Source organism: Aquila chrysaetos, chromosome 10 (genome assembly GCF_900496995.4).
Source record: "Aquila chrysaetos chrysaetos chromosome 10, bAquChr1.4, whole genome shotgun sequence".
Taxonomy (NCBI): domain Eukaryota; kingdom Metazoa; phylum Chordata; class Aves; order Accipitriformes; family Accipitridae; genus Aquila; species Aquila chrysaetos.
The window spans coordinates 38,525,751-38,546,581 of record NC_044013.1 but is presented as its reverse complement, the minus strand read 5'-3'; the positions used below and the strand labels follow the sequence as shown (position 1 = coordinate 38,546,581).

The following is a 20,831-nucleotide window of genomic DNA, read 5'->3' as shown; positions in this document are numbered from 1 at the left end:
CAAATCTAAAATATTACCTCCAGTAGAACAAGCAGGTATGACTGTAGTACATGAAAAGAGACTTATATACCTTATTTCACACAAAAAAGATGCAGTATAATAACACAAGCATTAAAAGAGACCCATGCATTAGATCCAGTATGTATCTTACACTTTATTTAAGTGTTTCTGTACATCAGGTCCCCAAAACCCACACATAAATACAAATTTCATATATCAATATGCATTTAGCTTACAAAACGCCATACTACGTACAGAAATCTCCTAGATTATTATTCAGGCTGTTTTTCTTGCTTTTTTCCCCATTTTTACAGGTCTGTCTGCGTCTCATTTTTGAGAGCATCACTGGGCAACGACTCCCACTAAGGCCTGAGAATACCTTTGTTTCAGCAGAGCTCACTGTTTCAGCTGGTGAAAGGAGTAGGGGCTGCCAGGGGGAAGTATTCTCACCTTATGTTGTTTAACACTTCTAGGTCTGTCCCAGAATCTTCCAAGTACCAAGGATAGGGTACTGAAGGCCAGAGTCAGCCAAATTTAGTATTTCAACTGTATAAACAGACTAAGGGTGTGTATCAAGGGATCCATTAATCCATTTCAAAAGTTGTTCTTCTATTATGGCACACAAAATTTCTTAAATGAAAGCCAGTAATAAATAGCTAGGATACACTTTTACTTCTGTACAAGAGTCCGTGCAGCAGTGGCTTTTCCTCTTGGTTGAGAGACCAAGTGTTTTTGTCCACCACAGGGATATTAATCTTCTTCCTTCTCAATGTAAGATTTAGTACTGACCCGTGCCATTTGCCTTGCCAAATAGCGGTCCCTTGCTGACATGACTGTCTCTTCATTGCTCCGTTTGGCAAATTTGCTCATGCTCTCAGATGGTTTCTGGGCTTGTTTTTTCTCCTCTTTCTCCCCTTCTTCTCCAGCTTTACGTTTCTGCTCAGACAAAATTCCAGAGCTGGATCTTCCCTTCTCATCCGCCTCTCTTTCTTTTCCCTTTCTCTCTTTTTCCAGATCAGTCTCTCCATCTTTTTCTAAAGATGTAGGAGTACTTTCCCTCCTCTCTCTGTATTTCTTTTCATCACTGCCACATTTCTCTCTCCTCTCCCTCACATGATCTTCCTTTTCTCTGCATTTCTCTCCTCTATCCTTCTCTCTGTCATTATATCTATCTTTACCATTTCTTATTCTTTCTTTCTCTCGTTCCTTTTCTGAACCCTTCTCTTCTCTCTCCTTTGCCTTCCTCCATTCTCTGCCATGTCCCTCCCTCTCTCTTCTTTCCTTCCCCCTTTGTTTATCATCCTGCTCTTCCCTCCTTCTGTAGTTATCTTTATTAGTGTGATCCCCGTATCTGTGTCGCTCTTCCTTTTCCCTTTGGTGATCCTTTTCGTGGGTCTTACTTCTCTCATAATCTTTTTCCCTGTACTGTTCATCATTTCCCCTTCTGCTTGGTCTGCTCTCTCCCCTCTTTGTAAGATGGGCTTTTGTGCGCAGCTCTTCCTCCACACTGGATGAGCTTGGTGACCTGGAACGCCTCTGGCTCTTGTGACGTTTAGCCTCCTCTTCACTGCTCACAGAGCTCTCTCTCCTTTTCTTCTTTTTCAAATTTACTTTACTATTTTTATGTCTCTTATCATCATCACTACTATCAGTTCCTAAGTCAGTATCAGCATCTGGATTACTTTCTTTCTTAGCAGAGGGCTTCAGTCGTTGTCTTTCATATGGGCATTTGTTCCTTTGGTTGGATTCATCGTAACAACTGTCAGATTTTTCTTCCTTTATCCTACATTTTTTATGTTAAAAAAGAAAAAAACAACATTACACAGCCTGAAATCTCAGACTTTTCTACAAACTGGCTTCTGGTCAGTACTTAAGCAAAAGATGCTCCTGAAAAGTCTAAGAAAGCAAATCGATCTGTGGCTCAGGTTCCAGGAATCCAGCGCAAAGGATTTCTGTTAAGTATCTGTATCTGGTTCATTCGTGAATGCGAGCTGTTGAATTTATCTAAAAGAATGACTATGGTTAAGTATCTGTAGCCTCCACCTAAGGAAAAAGACATAGATTTGTATTCCTGTGTAAGCTTTTTGGCAAGCCACACGTTTTTTCCTATATGTTTACTCCTCTATTCACGTCAAATAATTATCCAGAGAAGCAGCAGGTTGTATGTTTTGTTGAGAGAGGTAGGAACATAGCTTCCATTAGTAGTAGTAGATTTTTTTAATCCAGTATTTCTGAGGATCTCATTCTCGTGGCTAGATAGGAATTAGTATCTTTTAACAAGTCATAGATTCTTAAATACAAAAAGCCGACCCATGGAGGACAAATTTGGGCAGTAGACAGAAAGGTTATGCTTTGTCATTCTTTTCTGACTGATAGGGAAATATGTGTTTACTCACACAAGGCACATGTCTCTTCTTTTTAATCATACAGCTACAGTAACAGTCAGTGGTAAATTCTTATAAATCAGCACACCATCTAGTTAGATTGAATGTTTGATGAATACTTCAAAGCATTGTTAGTCTATGAACAATGACTAAAAATTATGCTGAAAAGTTTGATAATTTCTTTAGTAATCCAATTAATTAAAATGACAAGTCAAAGGTGGATCACTTTAGGAACAAGTGATACAAATTCTGAGATCTGAAAATTGAGCCATTTTCTCTCTGTATCCTAGTGTACCACCGTAAGAAAGAGTAAAATTAAAAAATACACCTGAGCTTATTTGAAAGCCTTGCTGGGAGCACCATCTACAGTACTACTTCTTTTCCCCAAATTAATTTTTATATACAATTCACAAAGGGAACATTTCCCTAATTTGCAAGATTAACAAACCATCATTTCAAATGATCTCTACACAATACAGAACTACATCATCCAGAAGACGCTCTGAAAGAAGAACTATTAAAGCAAATGGACAACCAAGTGGGCTGACCATTACTGCTACTGTTTTTATAAAGAGATACAACTGAGTTTACTTAGATTTCATCAATAAAAAGAAAAACCATAAAATGCAAAATTCATTTAACTACCTCACTAGCAATCTCTGAGCACCACTGAAACCAAGCAGGTATTTCTCTTTGGTGAAAGCCTGAGAGTATTTCTCTTTGGTGAAAGCCTGAGACAGGATGTTTTTCCAAACACATAGGTATACTAATACTTTAAGTCTCAAATGACAAAACTGTGGTCTCAAATTTCCCATTTTCTGCTTAAATTCAGGAAGCTGTTCTGCTTTTCTTCCAGTCAGTAATTCTTACTTCCTACTTCTTTTACACTACTTTCCCCTATTTATTTCCAATAAGGTGGCATATCCTTATACTAAAGACATAACCGAGAATTCCCTTATTTCAGATAGCTGAGTAACTTCACTGTGATCACATTCTTCATTTAAGCTAGGAATTTACTTTCTAATAATCCAACCTCAGATCTAGAAGATCTCTTAAAGAAAGCTGTATTTTCTTTGTGATAGCAAGCATTTAACTAGTGACATCCAGGTTTAAGGCCTATCTCAAGTCACGTTTGACCTGAATGATCTGTTGTTGCATATAAGAAACATATCCCCTTCACTGTATTTATCCACAGGGCAGAATTTCACCATCTCAACTACATAAATAATTCAGCCTCATCTCATTACTTTGCTTTGGAATGTGCATATATTAAGATTTTAAAATATTCCCACCAGATTTCCTATATATTTGATTAATTTCCTTTTACCACAGCGTCAACACTCAATTATTTTTTATGAACCTGTAAATGTGGAATAAGGACAAAGTTAGAGACTCACATTCTTTTCAGGAAATTCCTATGACAACATCATTTCCTATGACTTACCTCTATGCTCATTATTTTACCTTTTGTCTCCCTCATGATTCAAAATACGTAACAATGCAGATTGCCTAATATTATGTAAACCAAAGTAAATGTAGGTTAGAATAATACCAATCCTCTTGACACTTTTTAAACGGCATCCCTCTCCTGCTTGTTTCTGTCTTATAGTTTAAACCACTGATGATCATTAGACATTTTCCAAACAATTCAGTAAATCAGATGTATGAAGTAATCAGCTTACCCCACCAGTGTTTTAGTACTCTCTGTCTTAATTGTTACAATGTTGCAGTGAGTCTGGAATCACAAACAGCCAGAAGCTGGTTTATATCTGAAAGCCTTCTGGAATCGCATCCTACCTGGCTTCACGGAAGCTGCATTTAGGCATCTCTTCTTCCCCTACCCTCTGGTTTAAAAGATGTCTGTAAAATCCACTGAGATCCTTCTGTTTAGTCACATCCAGGTACGCTAAGAGAAAGAAAGTAAGGTTGGACTTACTGTGCCACAAATACTCATCAGACACAACTCAAAATTGGTAGACTGCAGTCTCCATCCTGGAGGTTTTCAAGCCCAGAGCGGAAAAAGCTCAAAGCAACCTGATTTGACCTCATAGCAGACCACACTTTGAGCAGGAGGCTGGAACAGACGACCTTCAGAGGTCCACTTCAACCTGACTCATCTTATGATCCTATACCCTATTCTTTACACCTATTCTTGGGACACTGTACAGAATGTATGAAGTAAGCATTGTAAGCATCATCGTACCCCAGTCTTACGAGTCTTCCTTCAACAACTGACCGCTCCTCAAAATTTAAAAGTAGCAACCCAAACAGTACTTGACACACAAACAGAGGAGCTTCCTCTGTTCCTTTAGTAACATGTACAAAGGAAAGTAACACACAAAGTGGGATCTGATTCAGTATCTGCTATCTGGTCGTTTTTGATTTTAATTATCTCAAGCCTCACTGAGAGACCAGATGACGATGTTGTAAATCATGTATAACGCCATACTTCTTTTTAAGGGGAATTATTTCAGTGTGAATCTCACCCTCAAGAGCTGCCTCTCTTCTTTCTCTTTCCTCCTCCTCAGCCCTTTCTTGCAGCTTCTTCTTATAGGCTGAAGTCACAAAAGCCTCTTTGTGGGCAAACTCTCCTCCTTCCATTTCACGCTCTTTCTGAATTTTTCTTTCCATTCTTTTTTCTTGCTCCTTCTTTCTAATTTCAGCTGCTTTGAGGATATTTTGGATATATCTGGGCTAAAATAGGAGGGAAAAAAGGTATCAGGCTGCGAGGTAATTGAGGTGGCTGAGAAAACACAAATTGGGATTGATGGAGATGTTGAAGAAAGTTGGTAATGGAAGAAAATTGACAGAAGCTAGTCTAACATATTCTCACACTGTTTGATAGCTATCTGAAATAAGCTGTCATTCCCTTTTAGATCACTAACATGGCATGCTTCCCAATAACAAAAGAGGTTGCTGTATTCAGTCAAAACATTCACCCCATTTTTGACTAGGATGATTTTTGCTCTGACTGAAATTAAATATTTTTTGATTTCTCACCCCTCTGTCTTCTGTTTTGTAATAGTCTTGCCTTTCTATTGCTGTAAAGGAGTGGGAAGCTTCCTTTTACACCCACATGACCTGACAAGAGCTTTCAAATGAAAGAGAGTAAGTAACTACGAAAATATCATTTGTCAGGATAATTCAACAATGCTTTGAAATAAGGCATTGGGCTGTGGAAATTGGCTCACATTTCACCAATGAAAGTTAATTACTTTAGTCTTCTGACAGTTCTCCAGTAAGCACACTAGTGAGTGAGGAGGGATGATTTATGTTCATTGGCTTAATAACGAAAGAGTCCTTATTATCAGAAGTAGTATTGTTGCAGGGCCCATTGCCTCTGATCTTGTTATCCCATTGTAACATTCTCTTCAGAAATACACAGAAAGATATATGTGCATCATAAGTTGGGTGGGAAACTTGTAGACTGCCGCCCTCCAGAATACCACCGAGCAGGACTCTGAAGTATCTGATGAAATAATAGTTTTGCCAAAAGTCTTGCAAATTAATACCTGATATAACAGGATTTCAGCACCATACTTGCATGCCCCATGAGAAAATGCATTTGGCAAAGCTTAAAAGTTAATCAATCATAGTTATTCCAAACATACAGAGATAAGACAGACAGCATACATTTTCAGGTATCGACCTTTTTGTCATCTTTTCCAGATAACACTCTGGCATTACTTTCTTTCTTCTTCTGCTGCATTTCATCATAAATACTGTCATATTCGTACACTGTAGCATCTTCCTCCAAAGCCTTCTGAATCTCCAATTTAGTCTAAAAGAAAAAAAGGGGGGAGGAGAAGAAAAGATACCAAAAAATTAAGCATGAAATTTGTACTATTTTCCAAAATTTTATTCCTATATTGTAATTTAAACAGATCTATAGTATAAACCTATCCATTGGAACACTGAGTGTAAATTAAAACCAGCCTGATCTACAAAGTTCTTGACGTGTTTACCAGGATTGAGAAGACAAACAATCAAATCATCACCCGTATTTGCAGTTATAGGAAGTACAGGAAGTAAAGCACAACAGTCAAAACAACACTGGAAACTTCTTAATGACCAAACTGTTCCATCAAATAATGTAATTAATTTTTTTCATAAACACCATTTCAATGAATTTTACTGTCTGTTTTCATCTATAGTTTATCTCCCTTCCCTAAAGCTCCAAATAACAAATATGTACCAATGTAATTCAGGATACAATTCCATATGTCACAGTTCTATCTTCTGTTTGTACAGTCAAGTTGGAAGTAAGAACTGTGAAACCATTCAGTTTTTAATAGCCCTATCAGAAAAAAAACAACTACTAGGGGAGGCCTTAGATCAGATCTCCTGACAACAGAAGAGGAATGCTGAACAGCACCCATAAAAGTTTCTCTCAAGCACATATTGCCTCCATCAAAAAAAAAAAAATTGTTAAATGTATGATGCATAAATAGCTTTTTCTTCTACCTATGTCTTTTATTGGTCTGGAACTTTTTAAAATGTAAAATTCATGTTTCTTCTGCACAATTTATTCCTTGATTACAGTAAAAGGCTCACTGTTGGTATATATTTAAATATTTAAAACCCCAATACTTTGTAACATTACATTCTAAAAATGAAACAAACTGTTTGAGCAATTCTAAAAACATCAAAACAAACTTTGACATCTTACATATTTAAGTGCTTGCATTGAGTAAACAGAAATTTTGTTGTTTTAAATTATGACCAGCTCTGTGTTAAACCTTACTCACGCAGCTTTCATCAGGCAGTTCTTCAGCTACTCTGACCATAGCCAGAAGAATTTCAAAAAGAGCAATCTTGCCCAGAAAAGTGAAACAAAATCATTGCTAGAGGAATGGTTCTGAGAATTTCAAGTCAAGTTTTAAAGAAAGTCTTGTGCTGCAAAGAGCAATGCACAAGACCATAAAATTATATGGAATTTTTTTAAAGGGTAACTCTAACTCTGAAGTTGCACAATTATGTTTCTGCAATTATTTAATAAAAGGGAATGGATGCAGTAATTTCTTAATCTGCTATGGGCCTGAAGAGTCCCCACCGCATCTTACCTGTTTCATTGCTTGTTTTTTCAATGCTTCTTTCTGAAGACTTTCACCAACAGATGGCTAAAAGAAGGAAACATTGAAGAAATAAAATTAATTACATTGACACAGCTCATATCATTTTTCTACCATTCTAATGAACAATTATATAATAGTCCCATTACATAAGTCAGTCTCTCACTTCAACAGTATTTTTCTGTAAGCAAGAAAAACTGAAAGTTCATTCACAAGCATACAATGAATCAGCCTTTTCAATGAACACAGTATTGCAGTACCTCAACATATATATGTGTATATATATTTTTTTTAATGAAAATGGTGATGAGCTTAAGAACAGTATTTCAATGACATGTGTACCTCAAAAGCTGCACAAAATTTCATGCCATTTCACAAAACAAGTAATCTCTGTCCAAGAAATGCACAGAGACATAGGTCTGTGAAAACTGTTTAGTTGCAATGCCTTCCTCCAGCTACTGCCATAAAACAGGCAGAAAAGACATACCCGTCCACTATGGCAAGGGTCAGTCTGTTAGTGCAAGAAGCTAGCACATCAGCAGGCAAAACATCTAGCAAAGGACAGCTAAAGCCAGTACTGAAACAAATTCCTAAGAGAAGGATGCTTCTAATACATCTCTTCACTCCCGAACACTACAATTCTTTCAGGTTTTGCCATTAAAAAAAACAACAAGAAAGAAGGAAAACACAGAACACAAACCCCCCAAATCAAAATAAATTGGAATGATACCTTCCTACCAATTTATATATCAAAAATGTTTTAATGTTCCTGGGAATTATATGTTTGTGAATAAAGAAGGATAAATGTTCTCAATTACTTTTTAAATTGTATTTCTAATAGTCTGTGAAATAGATAGGTGCTATTCAGAATATACATACTCTTCTTCCAGCATGTAAATGTCATCAGACATGTAGAAGTCACGAGCAGACATTCTTACTGACAATCACATGAAAAAAATGTATTCATAGTAAGAGACAAATATCCAAACGGATATGGCACTTATTTCAAGTTTGATCTGTATCATTAGTTACATATTTTTAGAAATAAGAATACTGCTGATTTGAACAGCATGTACTTCAAACGTTAATGTTTCCTTTTTCAAGATTAATATGCTAAAAAATAGCAGTACTGATCTTCCCTAAGAAAACACATATCCAATACTGAAAACACATTTTCTAATCATACTGTCTTTTAAAAAAAGCTTTGCATTTTACTTGGTTTTGTCTTTTAATTAGTGTTGAACTAAACTGCCTATCTACCTTTTCTCATCCAATAGATAATACTGTTTATTAAACAGATTCACTATAAATGACAGGACTCGTATGCTTGTTTATGTCATTAAGTATCTCTTGATCTTAAAAAGCAGAAATAAGAAGGAAAAATCCTTTTGCATTTTGGCAGCTTCCCAAGTTTTGTAACTTTGACTAATACACGCTCTGTATCACATTTTAAAAGGACAAAGAGATTGCGTAATCAGCTCTTAATAAAATTAAAAAATGGTAACCACCTAGCAGGGAGCTTGGCAGCAGGGACTAGGATCTTCTGAAATCAAACAGAATTAGCACCATGTAAATTCAAACAGATCCCCTGAACAAGAAGGCTTTTGAATACATTTGATGTTTAAAATAAAATAATAACTTGTCGTGACCCCTCTTTCTTATGCTATTAAAATTTTAACAGATGTGTCAACAAGGAAAAAAACCAAGTGCTTTTCCACAATTTTCTACATCAGAGACTGTAAACAGTCCAAATATTTTTTTCACTGGTTAATTTCAGAAACAGGGAACAAGTTGTGCCATGAACAGGAGAATTAATGGAGTTTCGTTATATGTGACTTTGCGACCTCTGTCTCTTTATTTCCTTTACCACTTCCTCAGACACCCTGTCTGCTGGCTTTGGCAGGTGGGCAACACTGTGTGTGACCAAAAGCTAGCCCTGTGCTGAGCAGTCAGTGAACAGTTCCTCCTCAACACTGAGAAAGATTAAAATCACAAATTCTCATCTATGGCTGTGCCTTTATCCAGCTGCCACATTTCATGAAGATCACAGGACCGCAGTATCTTCGGGACTGCTGCCACCCAGCAAGGATGGTTAAGATTATTAGTGAGTTCACAAGTCATATGGGACTAACAGGTACATACAGGGAACACTTCTAAGGGACTTTTTTCTGCTATGCAAACCACAAATAATAAAAAGACTTGCAAGCTTCTGTGTAGCTTTTAAAAAAAGCCAGAAAGGTAGTATCTCAGAGGAGTACCAAGTAATTCCAAACTCAGCAAGAGAAGGTGCTAAGGCAACACTGTCAATATTCAGGGAAGTACATATAGTATCACATCATAGCATCCACTGAATTCTAGATACTCAGACCTTTGCTCACTTCCCATAAACATGCCAGTACTTACTTTTGTAAGTAATATTACAATCAGAAAAAACTGAGACACAGAATATTCAAAATATTCCTTCCTAGCCCACTCCAACTGAGGGACTTACAGACAAAAATGGGAACTTGAAAGGGCACATATTCCAACTTTTTCTGGTGCTTTAATTGCTACATGCAGACTTAGATAAAATCCAGCTCTGATTTCAAAATGTTAAACCTTGTGGTTAAACTACAGTAATAAAGGGAAACCGTGATGTGCACTTCCATGGAAGAAAAACCCTGCACTGATTCAGTTATGCTCATCACTAGAAAGCAGCCTCTCTCTCTTAACTTAGCTGCAGATAACCAGGTAAGGAAGCAGACCACGCTTCAGGCTTTAGGAAGCTGAGCTTGGCAGATATTAGCAGCACACTCAGAGAGTCCACTCTGGTATCAGGGACTACACCCTGTATACTGCAGCTTGCTGATTATCTGGACTAGAATTGGATATAGCTTTTTATTTATTCATGTAGCTGGCTGGCTGGTTGACTGGGGGAAGTAGATAGTGGATTATTTAGTTTAAAACAACCTACAAGAATCCTGGCTTCATTCATCTAGTATTTATCTCTGGCTTTCAGGGTTCATGAGCTGATGTTGAGAAATATTTAGAATACTGCACTTGATCTTTATGTCATATGCTTTCTTCTAAAAAAATGCTATAAATGAGTCAGTATACATTTCTTAATGCAAACAACTATTTTAAACTGACAGTGGAGCACACGCCAGCATTACACAGAAGACCTACACTTCCTCCCGGCTCTTGGGGAAGATAGTCCTCTGCTTGACATATTAAGGGTCATCACTGAAGGATTCCTTTACCAGACACTCTTCCACTGGTTTTGCAGAAAGGTGCCTGAACAGTAAGGAATCTCCCATGCATTATGCCAGAAAGCAAGGGCTCAGTAGAAGACAAAACAGATTCTGCAGTTATATTTACAGAATAAGCTTTATTCCACCAAAATATATGAAACACTGCTTAGAATGTTTTCCTTGTCTGCTTACATGAAATGAACACGTTGATCTACAAAGATTGCATTAAAAAAATGTAATATATAATCCTCACTATTGTACATATAATTGTAAAGAAGTCCACCTGCGATTTGTTTGTCTAGAGTGGCAGTAAGTTTACAAAAAACAAACACCTTACCTAAGAGTTTATGGTTGACAATTTCCTGCCATGCTATGAGCTCTGATAGATGAGAACTTCCCGTTCTTTTGTATTGTTTTTACTTATCAACTGCCCATTTATTAAAGGCCCTATAAGCTCAGCAATCTGTCTCATACTTTCCCTGCAGTCAAGCTATTCTTCTGAAGCACAAAGCTTATAGTTTAATATTTTCTGGAAGGAGAAAATGTTTTAACCCTATCCTGTGAAATGACATAGAATCCATGCAAATCAAGAAACTCTCAGAAATGAGACTCTCCAGTCTACCACTCCTATGAGACCATGGAAGATAGCTTGTACACAACTGAAAATGTTAAAAAAAAAAAATCACCCCAATCTACTAACATTTCTCATTGTTCTCTCTGATTTCTTATCTCCTTCAGGTATCTATAAGCTTCTTTGAGGTTCTTAAGTGCTTGGGCTAACTCCTTATTCTTATCCTGTAGGCACGCACCCCTTCTAAGTTACTTCTTAATATGTCTTCTTTACATTGCTCCTACACAACCAAAGGAGAACAGACATTCAAACTACTGACCAATGTTTTTGGTTTGTCTCAGCTATGTTCAACTCATGACAGAGCATGCAAACCATTTACAGCTTTATACAAAAAGCTCAATTCAAAGTTCAAATGCAAATACCTAAAAAGGCAATTCCACAAATGAGACAACCAAAATTTCATTCTCTTACAAATTTGTCTTCTCTGCCTTCCCACCACAATGCCCGTCTTCCCACATCTCAGGTCCCAACTGCAGTTCCTTGGTTTCCCTCTGCATCTCCTGCTTCCTCCTGTCTCACCTACACTAGGCAGCCAGCCCCCAGCTTCCAGTCTTTCTCCTCATTGGGGTACTAACGGGGTCTTTGTTTTGCAGCCAGACACATCTAGTCTTGTTGAATTCACTTGAAATTGGCCAGTACATTCAGAAACTTACTATGGGCAAATGTCAGACAATGAATCGTATAAAGCTTTTTTTAGAAAACCAAACCAAAAGGAGGATAGCAAATGATTTAACTGAATGTGCCTAGTTTAAAGAATACTCAGGCTCTATGTATCCTTCTGAGTTGCTACTCATTTGTCCTGGGGAAAAAAAAGCCAGTTGCTGTCATTGGGGTTTTAGAAGTAATTCCTCCTAAACTACTGCTGTAAATGACATAATTTCTGGAGCAGAGGGTGCAGTACCATTTAAGCATAGTCTCAGAAAACAAGTCTTAGTCTGTGACTAGTGTAATTTTCAGTGTTGAAGCTGGTTTCTAGGAAGTTACAACCTTAAATCTGAAGCTGAGAATGTCTTGTAAAAAACATCACAACTATTTCAAAAGATGCTCTCAAAGTCTATGCGAGATGCCTGACGTGGTTTTCCCCACTGACTGCCACAAGAAGTACGAGACCAACAAATTCTAACATAATAGCTATTCTTAATGGAGTATCTCATATTAGCTGCACAGCCTGCCTCCTAAGGAAAAGCATTTGTGGTTGCTACCAAAACCCCAGGCATGGTACTTACTGATAGACAATATAAGACATCACTCCATTCCTTTTTTAAAGCCAGAAGATGTTTCTGCTCTAATATAACCTGTTATGAAAGACCCATGAGGGGGCTTTGCCCTTTAACATTGCCCTTTTGAATTCTCTACATGCTGCTTTACAGTAGACACATAAAATAAATTACCTTTGTTTAAAGTGAAATACATTTTAAAGGGAAATGAAATGCTTCAGTGACATCAGGCAGATTATACGCAGTTTGATTTTAATCTCTCACTACAACCATCTAGTTTTAACTGGATGCGCAGAAAAATATTTGACCAAACAGAAACAGCAGGATAATTTGGAGCTCTATTTGATCAGCAAGTGAAAGCACAGATACTCAGCCAGTTCACAAAAAGCAAAGCTTACATTTATACTGAGCTAGCCAGTCCAAAAGCACTTTATTGTTAAAGGACTGAGAAAGAGACACTTTCAGAGCAAAATTCATCTCACCGATTGTAGCCATCTACTTTAGAACAAGGTAAGTTGTGTCTCAGAAGTACCTGCCTCTCTACTGACTGTACAGGGAGCTCAGGGAACTCAAGTGTAGATACTTGCATGTTTTTCATGGATCTTGCCCCAAGTTTGTGGCCCTATGTGGCTATGTCTCTGAAAGGCTAAGATCTGACTCTGCTCACTTCATTCTTCTCATATCAGATACGGAATCTCAGACTGAGAGAAGTTTGGATTCATGACACTTTGGTATCAAAACATCTTAAGATAAGCTACTTACACTCTCATGTATATGTATATGTATTTAGCAGTGAATTGTTAAGGCTTGCCCTCATCGAGACCTATATTATCCAACTACAGACTGCCTGCACATGGATGATCACTAAATGTACATTAGACTCAAGTCTTGGGGGGGGGGGGGGGGGGGGGGGGGGGGGGGGGGGTGGGGGGGGGGGGGGGGGGGGGGGGGGGGGGGGGGGGTGGTGGAGGACACCAAAAAACCATCAGGTAACAGATTCATCTCAATTCATACACTATACGAGTCATGGCTACTAGCAGACGATTAAGAGAAAGAACATGAAAAACAAGCCACATACAGAATTAGCTTTCCTCGGCATTCCCTCCTAGCTTCCAGAAATGAAGAGGTTAGGGACTTCCTGAACTGGAGGATGCACCTGGACCACTGTTGGACACCAAGAGCACCCCTTAATTTGACTAATCCATTTCTGAATCCATTTATATTTTTAGCCATGCCACAATATCCTGTGGCAATGAGTTCCACAACTTAATTACACATTGTGTGGAGAAAAAACCCAACTTCCTTTTGTTTACCTTAAACCAGTCACTTGGTAATTCTGTAATATACCCTCCTGCTCATATTGTGAGAAATGGCAAAATCACTTTACTTTCTCTGAATCATTCTTGATTTTACATACATCCTCTTGAGTTATTCCTCTCCACTTCCTTCTCCTCAATAATCTCTTTTCTAAGAGCCCTTTTAGTCTACTTAGTCTTATTTTGCCTGAAAACTGTTGCATCAACTCTGATCATCATCAATACTCATTACTTCGTTAATCTTTTTTTTAGTCATACTGTATCCTTTGCAAAGTTGCAAAGTGAATGGAAGGATCTGTAAGCAAAACCAAAAATCTGAGTCTACAACCGGATATAGTCTTCTGCTTGTTTTCAGTTTCTTCCTTTGCGCCAGCTTAAACACTCCATTCATCTTTTAGATGGTCACTAAAAAAACCCACCAAATCAAGCTGGTACATTCACAGAACTATCCACACTGACTCCACGATCTCTCTCCTGAATTTAGCACCTACTGTGGTCTATATACAGTTATTTTTTCAGCGACACTTTACATCCTGTAGCAACAAACCAGTTTTGAAAGGCTGGTAAGGTACAGGAATGTATGTTGGGCAATTCTGACACAATCAAGAAACAGGAATTTTATCTGCTGTGGCACAGAGATATTTTCAACTAAATTCCAAAGTTAAAACAGAACGTGGAAGAGTACACTGGGAATACTGACAAGCCACCCCTCTGAAAATGCAATGCATGAATAAGGGAGTAATATTTTTGGAGAAAATGGATTGGATATATCACAAATAACGGTAAGCCAGAATGGAAATTTATTTCTAACATCTCATAGTTTGTTGAGGTAACATCTACTCACTACAACAGGCTTTCCTAGGGGTAACAACCTTCCCTCCAGTTTTTTAAAACAGCAACAACTCCTCATTATGAAGGCAAATAATTCACAACTATGTTGGCTAGAAGTAACTATAGTCACCTGGTTTACTTTTTCCCAGTCAACATTGTATTTCAAGAAAATTTCCATCCCAGATGTTCTATTTCTTATGAACTAACCCAAAGATCATCTTCATCAGCAATAAACATCCATTAATGTACTTAGCCACAGCAAAAAACCCTTTCAAATTCCTTCAGCAAGGATACAGGCAAAATCTTAATGAAATATGCACAGTAACATTAAAAAACAAAAGGGGAGCAAAAGTTTGGTATCTAATATATAACCACAGACCAAGTCAGGTGTGCAGATTTCCCAGCACAAATATTAGAGTTCAGTTAAAAATACATAATCTCCAGACATTTGAGATGTAGTTCTGACTGATAAGGTAGCAGACAGGAAATGAAACCCCTCCCAAATGCTGCTCCTTATCTTGAAAAGCTCTGAAATTATTATTGAACTAATAAAGTAATTTTGCTTTTTTAAAAAATGATCTTCTTTGATAAAGGCAGTTATGAGATTATTACTTTTTGCTGGGTATGTACCATACTGATGAGCATGACAACTTTTAAGAGCCTTTATAAACAGACTCTGGTACGGAATCTGTCAGCCTTTCTGAAAGGGAGGATACTTGATCCATTCCACTAAAAGTTAGTAGACAGCAGCATACATTATTATAATTATTAGCATTCATTATTTTGCTTTAAAGTTTAGATATTAAGAGAAAATGGAGAATTGAAAAAATGCAAGATAGCCCCATAGTCAGGAAGGTTCCCAGTCCTACCGTGTAATGTTTAATGGCAATAGATTAAATCAAGCTCATTCTTGGGATCTGGAAAATGTGGGGTCAGTCCCTTAATGTAGAGAAAGGCACCGAATCCCAAACTGACAAGGAAGTGCTCCTGACATTGAGGACAGCAGGTCTGCCGTCATCTCCATTAGCTGTATTTAAAGGAAAGCCTCTCTTTACAGCCACGGTGCTAGGTATGAGCTCAAGTGGAAGGATGCACCTCCTGACAGCACTGAGGACAGCAGCTAAGTGAGGAAAGCGATGGGATTTAAGACATGCTCCTGTCATCTCTGTTTCCTGTAAGTCCTATAAGATGCACTGAGGCAGTTTCATGTTGAGAGTTGAGTGGATGTTACTAGGAAGGCCCTTGGCCCTTTCATGCCCCATATAAAGGTTGCTCAGACCTTCAAAAGCAGCATTCTGGATTCTGTAATGGAACCAGGCACACAGAGGCTGGGAATTGCTAGATTCAAGCTTTCTGTGACATAAAAATAACAACTGCTAGTTTATTATAAAAAAAAAAAAAACTTTTTAAAAAGAAATGTTTTGCTAATAGGAGTCAAAACCTGACAAAGATTAATTGATGCTTTATTTTGTTTTTTCAACGACACGAAAGAGCATTGAATGAAGCGCAAGAGCAGTAAGAACATTTTTGTAACACAGGTTCTCTTTCTGAATTTCAATGACTCTAAACTTCAACTTCTTAAATGTTAAAATTCTAAACAACAAGTATATGTAAAGTTTATTTTCTGGATTTTGTGGAAAAAAGCTAAATATACACATAAATGACATTATGATTAAATTATCACAAGTAATTCCACATTGATTAAAACCAGTAAATTGCAACATCATGTCCAGAAAGCTCCACCCACGTGGAGAGTTCATCTCCACAATTCTGAGTTTCTATTCTTTACCTGTGAACTATGAAGCTACTGGCTTTAAATCCTTCAAAAATTCTGTTTTAAAAGTTGGGTTTCTGTAAGGTATCCAAACCAGCCTATACCACACCAGTTCTTGGATGCTCCCTATACTCATAGCAGTACATCCAGAAGTGTAATTTTTACAGTGTACAGCACCCTCTACTGGGGCAGGTAGAAAGCCAGTATTTTGAAGGTAATACTTCAAAAAAAAAGATAATTAAAGGACCCTGTAGAAAAGAACACTATCAACATCATGCAATATAGTCATACATCATGGAGTATCAACAAACTCTGTGATCACAGAAAAGTTGCGTATTGCTCAATCTAATATTACAAGTATTGTGAGTACTTCCAGAACTACAAGTAATTCTCATTACTTGCCTTTTTTTTTTTTTTTGCTTTAGAACTTTTGGGTTGTACAGCTTTGCTTTTGTTTACAGTGAGTCCGAACACCATAAATCAGTTACATCAAATTTGGGTGGAATGAGCTAAAGGATAAAATACACTTAACAACTACACTTTAAAGCTAATATCTAAGAAATGACTGTTGATTACTGCTGTCTTTCTATCTGCAGACATCTTTACCAGTGATAGCCCACAAATTTCTTTACAAGCTAGATACTGTTAACTCTTGCAAACAGGTTGCCACATGTGATGAACTTTTGGAAGCGTTAACAAAAAGTAACTAACAATCAAATCATCACTTCCATGTAACTTGCAGTAAAGAAAACAGATCATATTTCATGCCCAATTCCAAAATGATGACACATATCTTACGGACACTGCCATAAGCTGATGCAGGCATTAAGGGTTGTAAACAAATAATTCGCAGAATATGGGGCAAATTTCAGAAGAAAACTGTTGAACTGACCTCTTCATCAGAGTCATCTGCAAACACTGAGAGTTTCTTCGAAACCAGATTTTTCTGTGGTAATTTTTTTGGCATAATGAGCCCATATCTAGGAAAAAAAATAAAAGTTACCTTTAACATTACTTACAAAAAACCAAACAGCACGTTCCAAAACAAAAATCTACCATTCACAATTTTAGAAACAAACGATCAGCATCAACATAATGTATCAAGTATGGATCGATCTGAGCAGCATTTGCAGCAGTGCGCTTAGCCTTGCCACACGCTTGCCAGCTTCTCCCACAGCTATTGCTTTTTCCATGCAAAGTTTCTGGATGCAATGATCTTCCTAAATTAGGCCACAAATCCCTCTTATCCAGAGTTCTCCAAGTTATTTTTTTGTTCTCCCTTAGAGAAGTAAAAAATTACTACTGTTTAACCTGCAGAGAGTTAGTCTTAGTCTACACTAGACACTACTCTGTAACTATGTTTGCTGGTGCCATAAGTTCACCTATTTTGCTTGGCAACGTAAACCACTAATCCACAGACACAGCTACAGCAAAACACAAGATTTACATTCAGCTAATGTCACGCACAGATTGATTAACTACACATGCAGAACTCTTCTGCTGACACAGCCAACCTGTGCGCTCAGGAACACTGCCTAAATTTTCGGTAACGAGCAATCCCTAAATCAGGAATTTCTCCCCCACCTGCCTTTCCCCAAGTCCATCACTGAGTAAATAGTTCATCACAGCCTGCACCGTGGAGCTGGAGAACTCCGCGATGCCGTAGGTACTACATCATCATTGTGACGAACGGGTTGCTTCCGTGTGCTCCGAACACGCTCCCCAACAGCTCCCACGGACACGGCTGCAGGGAGCCGAGAAGCAAACCGCAGCACCTCGGCCACGTCAGGCCGGTGCTCAGGGGGTGGCTGGGAAGCGGCAGCTGCACAGCGGGTTGTCTGAGAATCATGAGAGGAATCTACTTCCCAAGAGGGAAAACTATCCCCCGGCAACACCGCAGCAGCCGCCGGTGCCTTCCCGCTGTTTGTTGTTTTGTTGTTGTGGTTTTTTTGGTTTTTTTTAACAAACACAGTTTTAAGTTGAGGCCAACACGACAAGGCTACGCGGTAGACATGCGCTGGCGGGGACGAGCGAGCCCCGCTCCTGCGGCCCGGCCCGGGGGTTCTGTCAGAGCTCGCTCCGGCCCGAGGCAGGGCCTCGCCTGCGCTCGCCCTCAGCGGCGGCCCCAAGGTTCCCCCCCAGCCGCTGCCCCGCGGAGCAGGGCCCGCTCGGACCCTCCGCCCCGAGGAGCCCGGCGGCGGCGCGGCGGGGCCCCGCAGCCCCAGCTCCACCGTCACTCACTGCTTGCTCAACGCCGCCATCTTGTCCCGGCCGCTGCCCTCGCCGCCGCCAAGTAGAGCCGCCTGCCGTTCCGCGGCCGCAGATTCCTCACGGCCGAAACGCCGCCCTTCCCCGCCAGCCCCGGGGGCTCCCGCCGCACCGCGCCGCGCTCCCGTTCCAGAAGGGAAGCAGAGAGGGGGCGGAGAGGGCCGGAGGCGGGGGACGAGTTTTTTTAACGGCCCATTGCCGAGTGGCGAAAGTGCCGATAGACGAAGGGCTGTTACGGGCGGCCCGCGTCGCCCTGAGGGGAGGGGAGCCGAGCCGAGCCGAGCCGAGCCGAGCCGAGCCGAGGGCGCCGGCAGCCCCTCAGGCAGTGGCCGCTGCTGCCCGCGGCCGGGCACGAGGGCCCGCGTGGGCCCGGCGGCGGGAAAGGCCCCTGAGGCGGGAAAGGCCCCTGAGGCGTCCTCCCTGCGGCAGCCGGTGGCCGCCGCTCCTCCGGGGGGGGGGGGGGGGGAGAAGCCACCGTGCCCCCGCCAGTCGTCACCTACCTGGAGATGTCGCTTGTTGCCGACTAAAGAAAGAAAGAAGAGTTTAATTTCCCAAAATTTTATTAAAAAAGTGATTCTGCCAAAAGAAACGTTATTGGAAAGATGAAATCTTGCTGCAGACGGTGCAGTTGGCTGTATCTCGAGCTTTATACCAATAAGAAAGCTTTTTTCCCCCTATATTAAAATGTAGGGCTTTTCCACAACACATTTAGAAGAACTTGACAAAATGCTGATTAACAACCTGTAGTTAAAATTACTCCTAAAAAGTAATTTAAGGAGACTGAATCTTGAAAATTTTTGTTGTATCATTCATGAACATTGTAGCTTGGTAGTCATAAACTCATCCCTGCCTCTCTCTCATCAGAATTAATTTAAAAAAAAACTTTAATCAAGCTTTTAAAGTGTAGCAAAATATATATAGTATTATACTAGCAAAATTGTTTCCTTTAATGTTTTTATTGCTTTTTCTTACTAATCCCTAACAGACTTCCTAACATCTTAACAACAAATACTTAGTAGCTATGCATAAAAAAAATAAAAAAGCAACAGTTAATTTAATAAAATATGTGAAATACCAGAATCGCTAAGGTTGGATGAGGAATTAAGAGATGTAATTGGAGGCACACTGGAACTGGGTGCCAAAAGGGGCTAAAGATGGGGTGGTTTTACTGTGTAGGCTCCTTGTGATCTCTGCCAGCGACAGGCAGGTGTCTACCCAGTGGTACAAGTACTCGGCTGGAGCTGAGCCCTGCTGCCACGCCGCCGCTCGAGGTACACCTGAAACAAAGAAGAGAGGTAACTCCAAAAGCCCAAGTCGAAACCGTGACCGGTGTTGCTACAAGACTGAACAGAAGATCATCGCATCAGCGGAGCTCCCCCCGAGTCCGATAGTTCCACCCTGGAAAATGGTGATGCTTTGAGAAGCACATAGCGTTGTGACAGTGACTGGTCAAGCACAGGAACGCTGCCTTTTTATTAGAATATATTTTGTATTGTGGTATGTCTTCTGTTGCACAGAGTGGTCTGCTGTATTTTAATACTAAACATTTGGTAATTAAAAATGTAAAGAGAAAAGTGCTTTTTTCCCAAGCTCAGATTTGATTTGAGAGTGATTATCCTTCAAAGCTCTTTTACTAAATGCTATTAAAGGTCAGCACAGAATCATACCATTAAAGGTTGCTCTGTCGATAGAGTGCAGGTTATTTTGTGCTCTGTTCTATATTACAGCACACATATATGGAACATAAGGGCGTTATCCAACATACACCATGTGTGAACACTGATGGTCATTTTAAAGAAATTGCTATAATTGTGAGTTATACCTGTACTGACACCACTGATCTGACACTACTCTCAGAACAAGTTCCATCCTGGGAAGCCAAATTTTGTAGCATACCAGCAGTTTGCCAAAGCTGTATTCTTTCCAATTACATCTGCGTCCCCAACTGGAGGAAGACTGGATGCTCTAGGCCTGCTTCATTCTTTCCAGTGAATTAATTTAATATATATGAGGAGAACACATGAAAAGGAGCTATGACTGCATTAAATGTTCACTGTTCATCAGTAGGCAGGGTACTGTTGATAAATATCTCCAGCTAAACTAACAAG

The 20,831-nt window shown here is 39.4% G+C and overlaps 1 protein-coding gene across 2 annotated transcripts; it reads right to left on the bottom strand.

The window, feature by feature from the left end:
• Positions 1 to 134: 134 nt before the first annotated feature.
• NSRP1 (nuclear speckle splicing regulatory protein 1) lies at positions 135 to 18,948 on the bottom strand. Of its 2 annotated transcripts, none has more exons than XM_041126753.1 (7): positions 18,697 to 18,948; positions 17,348 to 17,435; positions 7,448 to 7,504; positions 6,018 to 6,165; positions 4,871 to 5,078; positions 4,182 to 4,290; positions 135 to 1,783 (listed from the first exon to the last, which is right to left on the bottom strand). In XM_041126753.1, exons 4-7 carry the CDS (start codon positions 6,129 to 6,131, stop codon positions 751 to 753), a joined length of 1,464 nt encoding a protein of 487 aa, XP_040982687.1. In that variant the 5' UTR covers positions 6,132 to 6,165; positions 7,448 to 7,504; positions 17,348 to 17,435; positions 18,697 to 18,948; the 3' UTR covers positions 135 to 750. The 2 variants fall into 2 exon arrangements, with proteins under 2 accessions (XP_040982687.1, XP_029884869.1); XM_030029009.2 differs by having other exon boundaries at positions 6,034 to 6,165; positions 18,697 to 18,943.
• Positions 18,949 to 20,831: the final 1,883 nt, after the last annotated feature.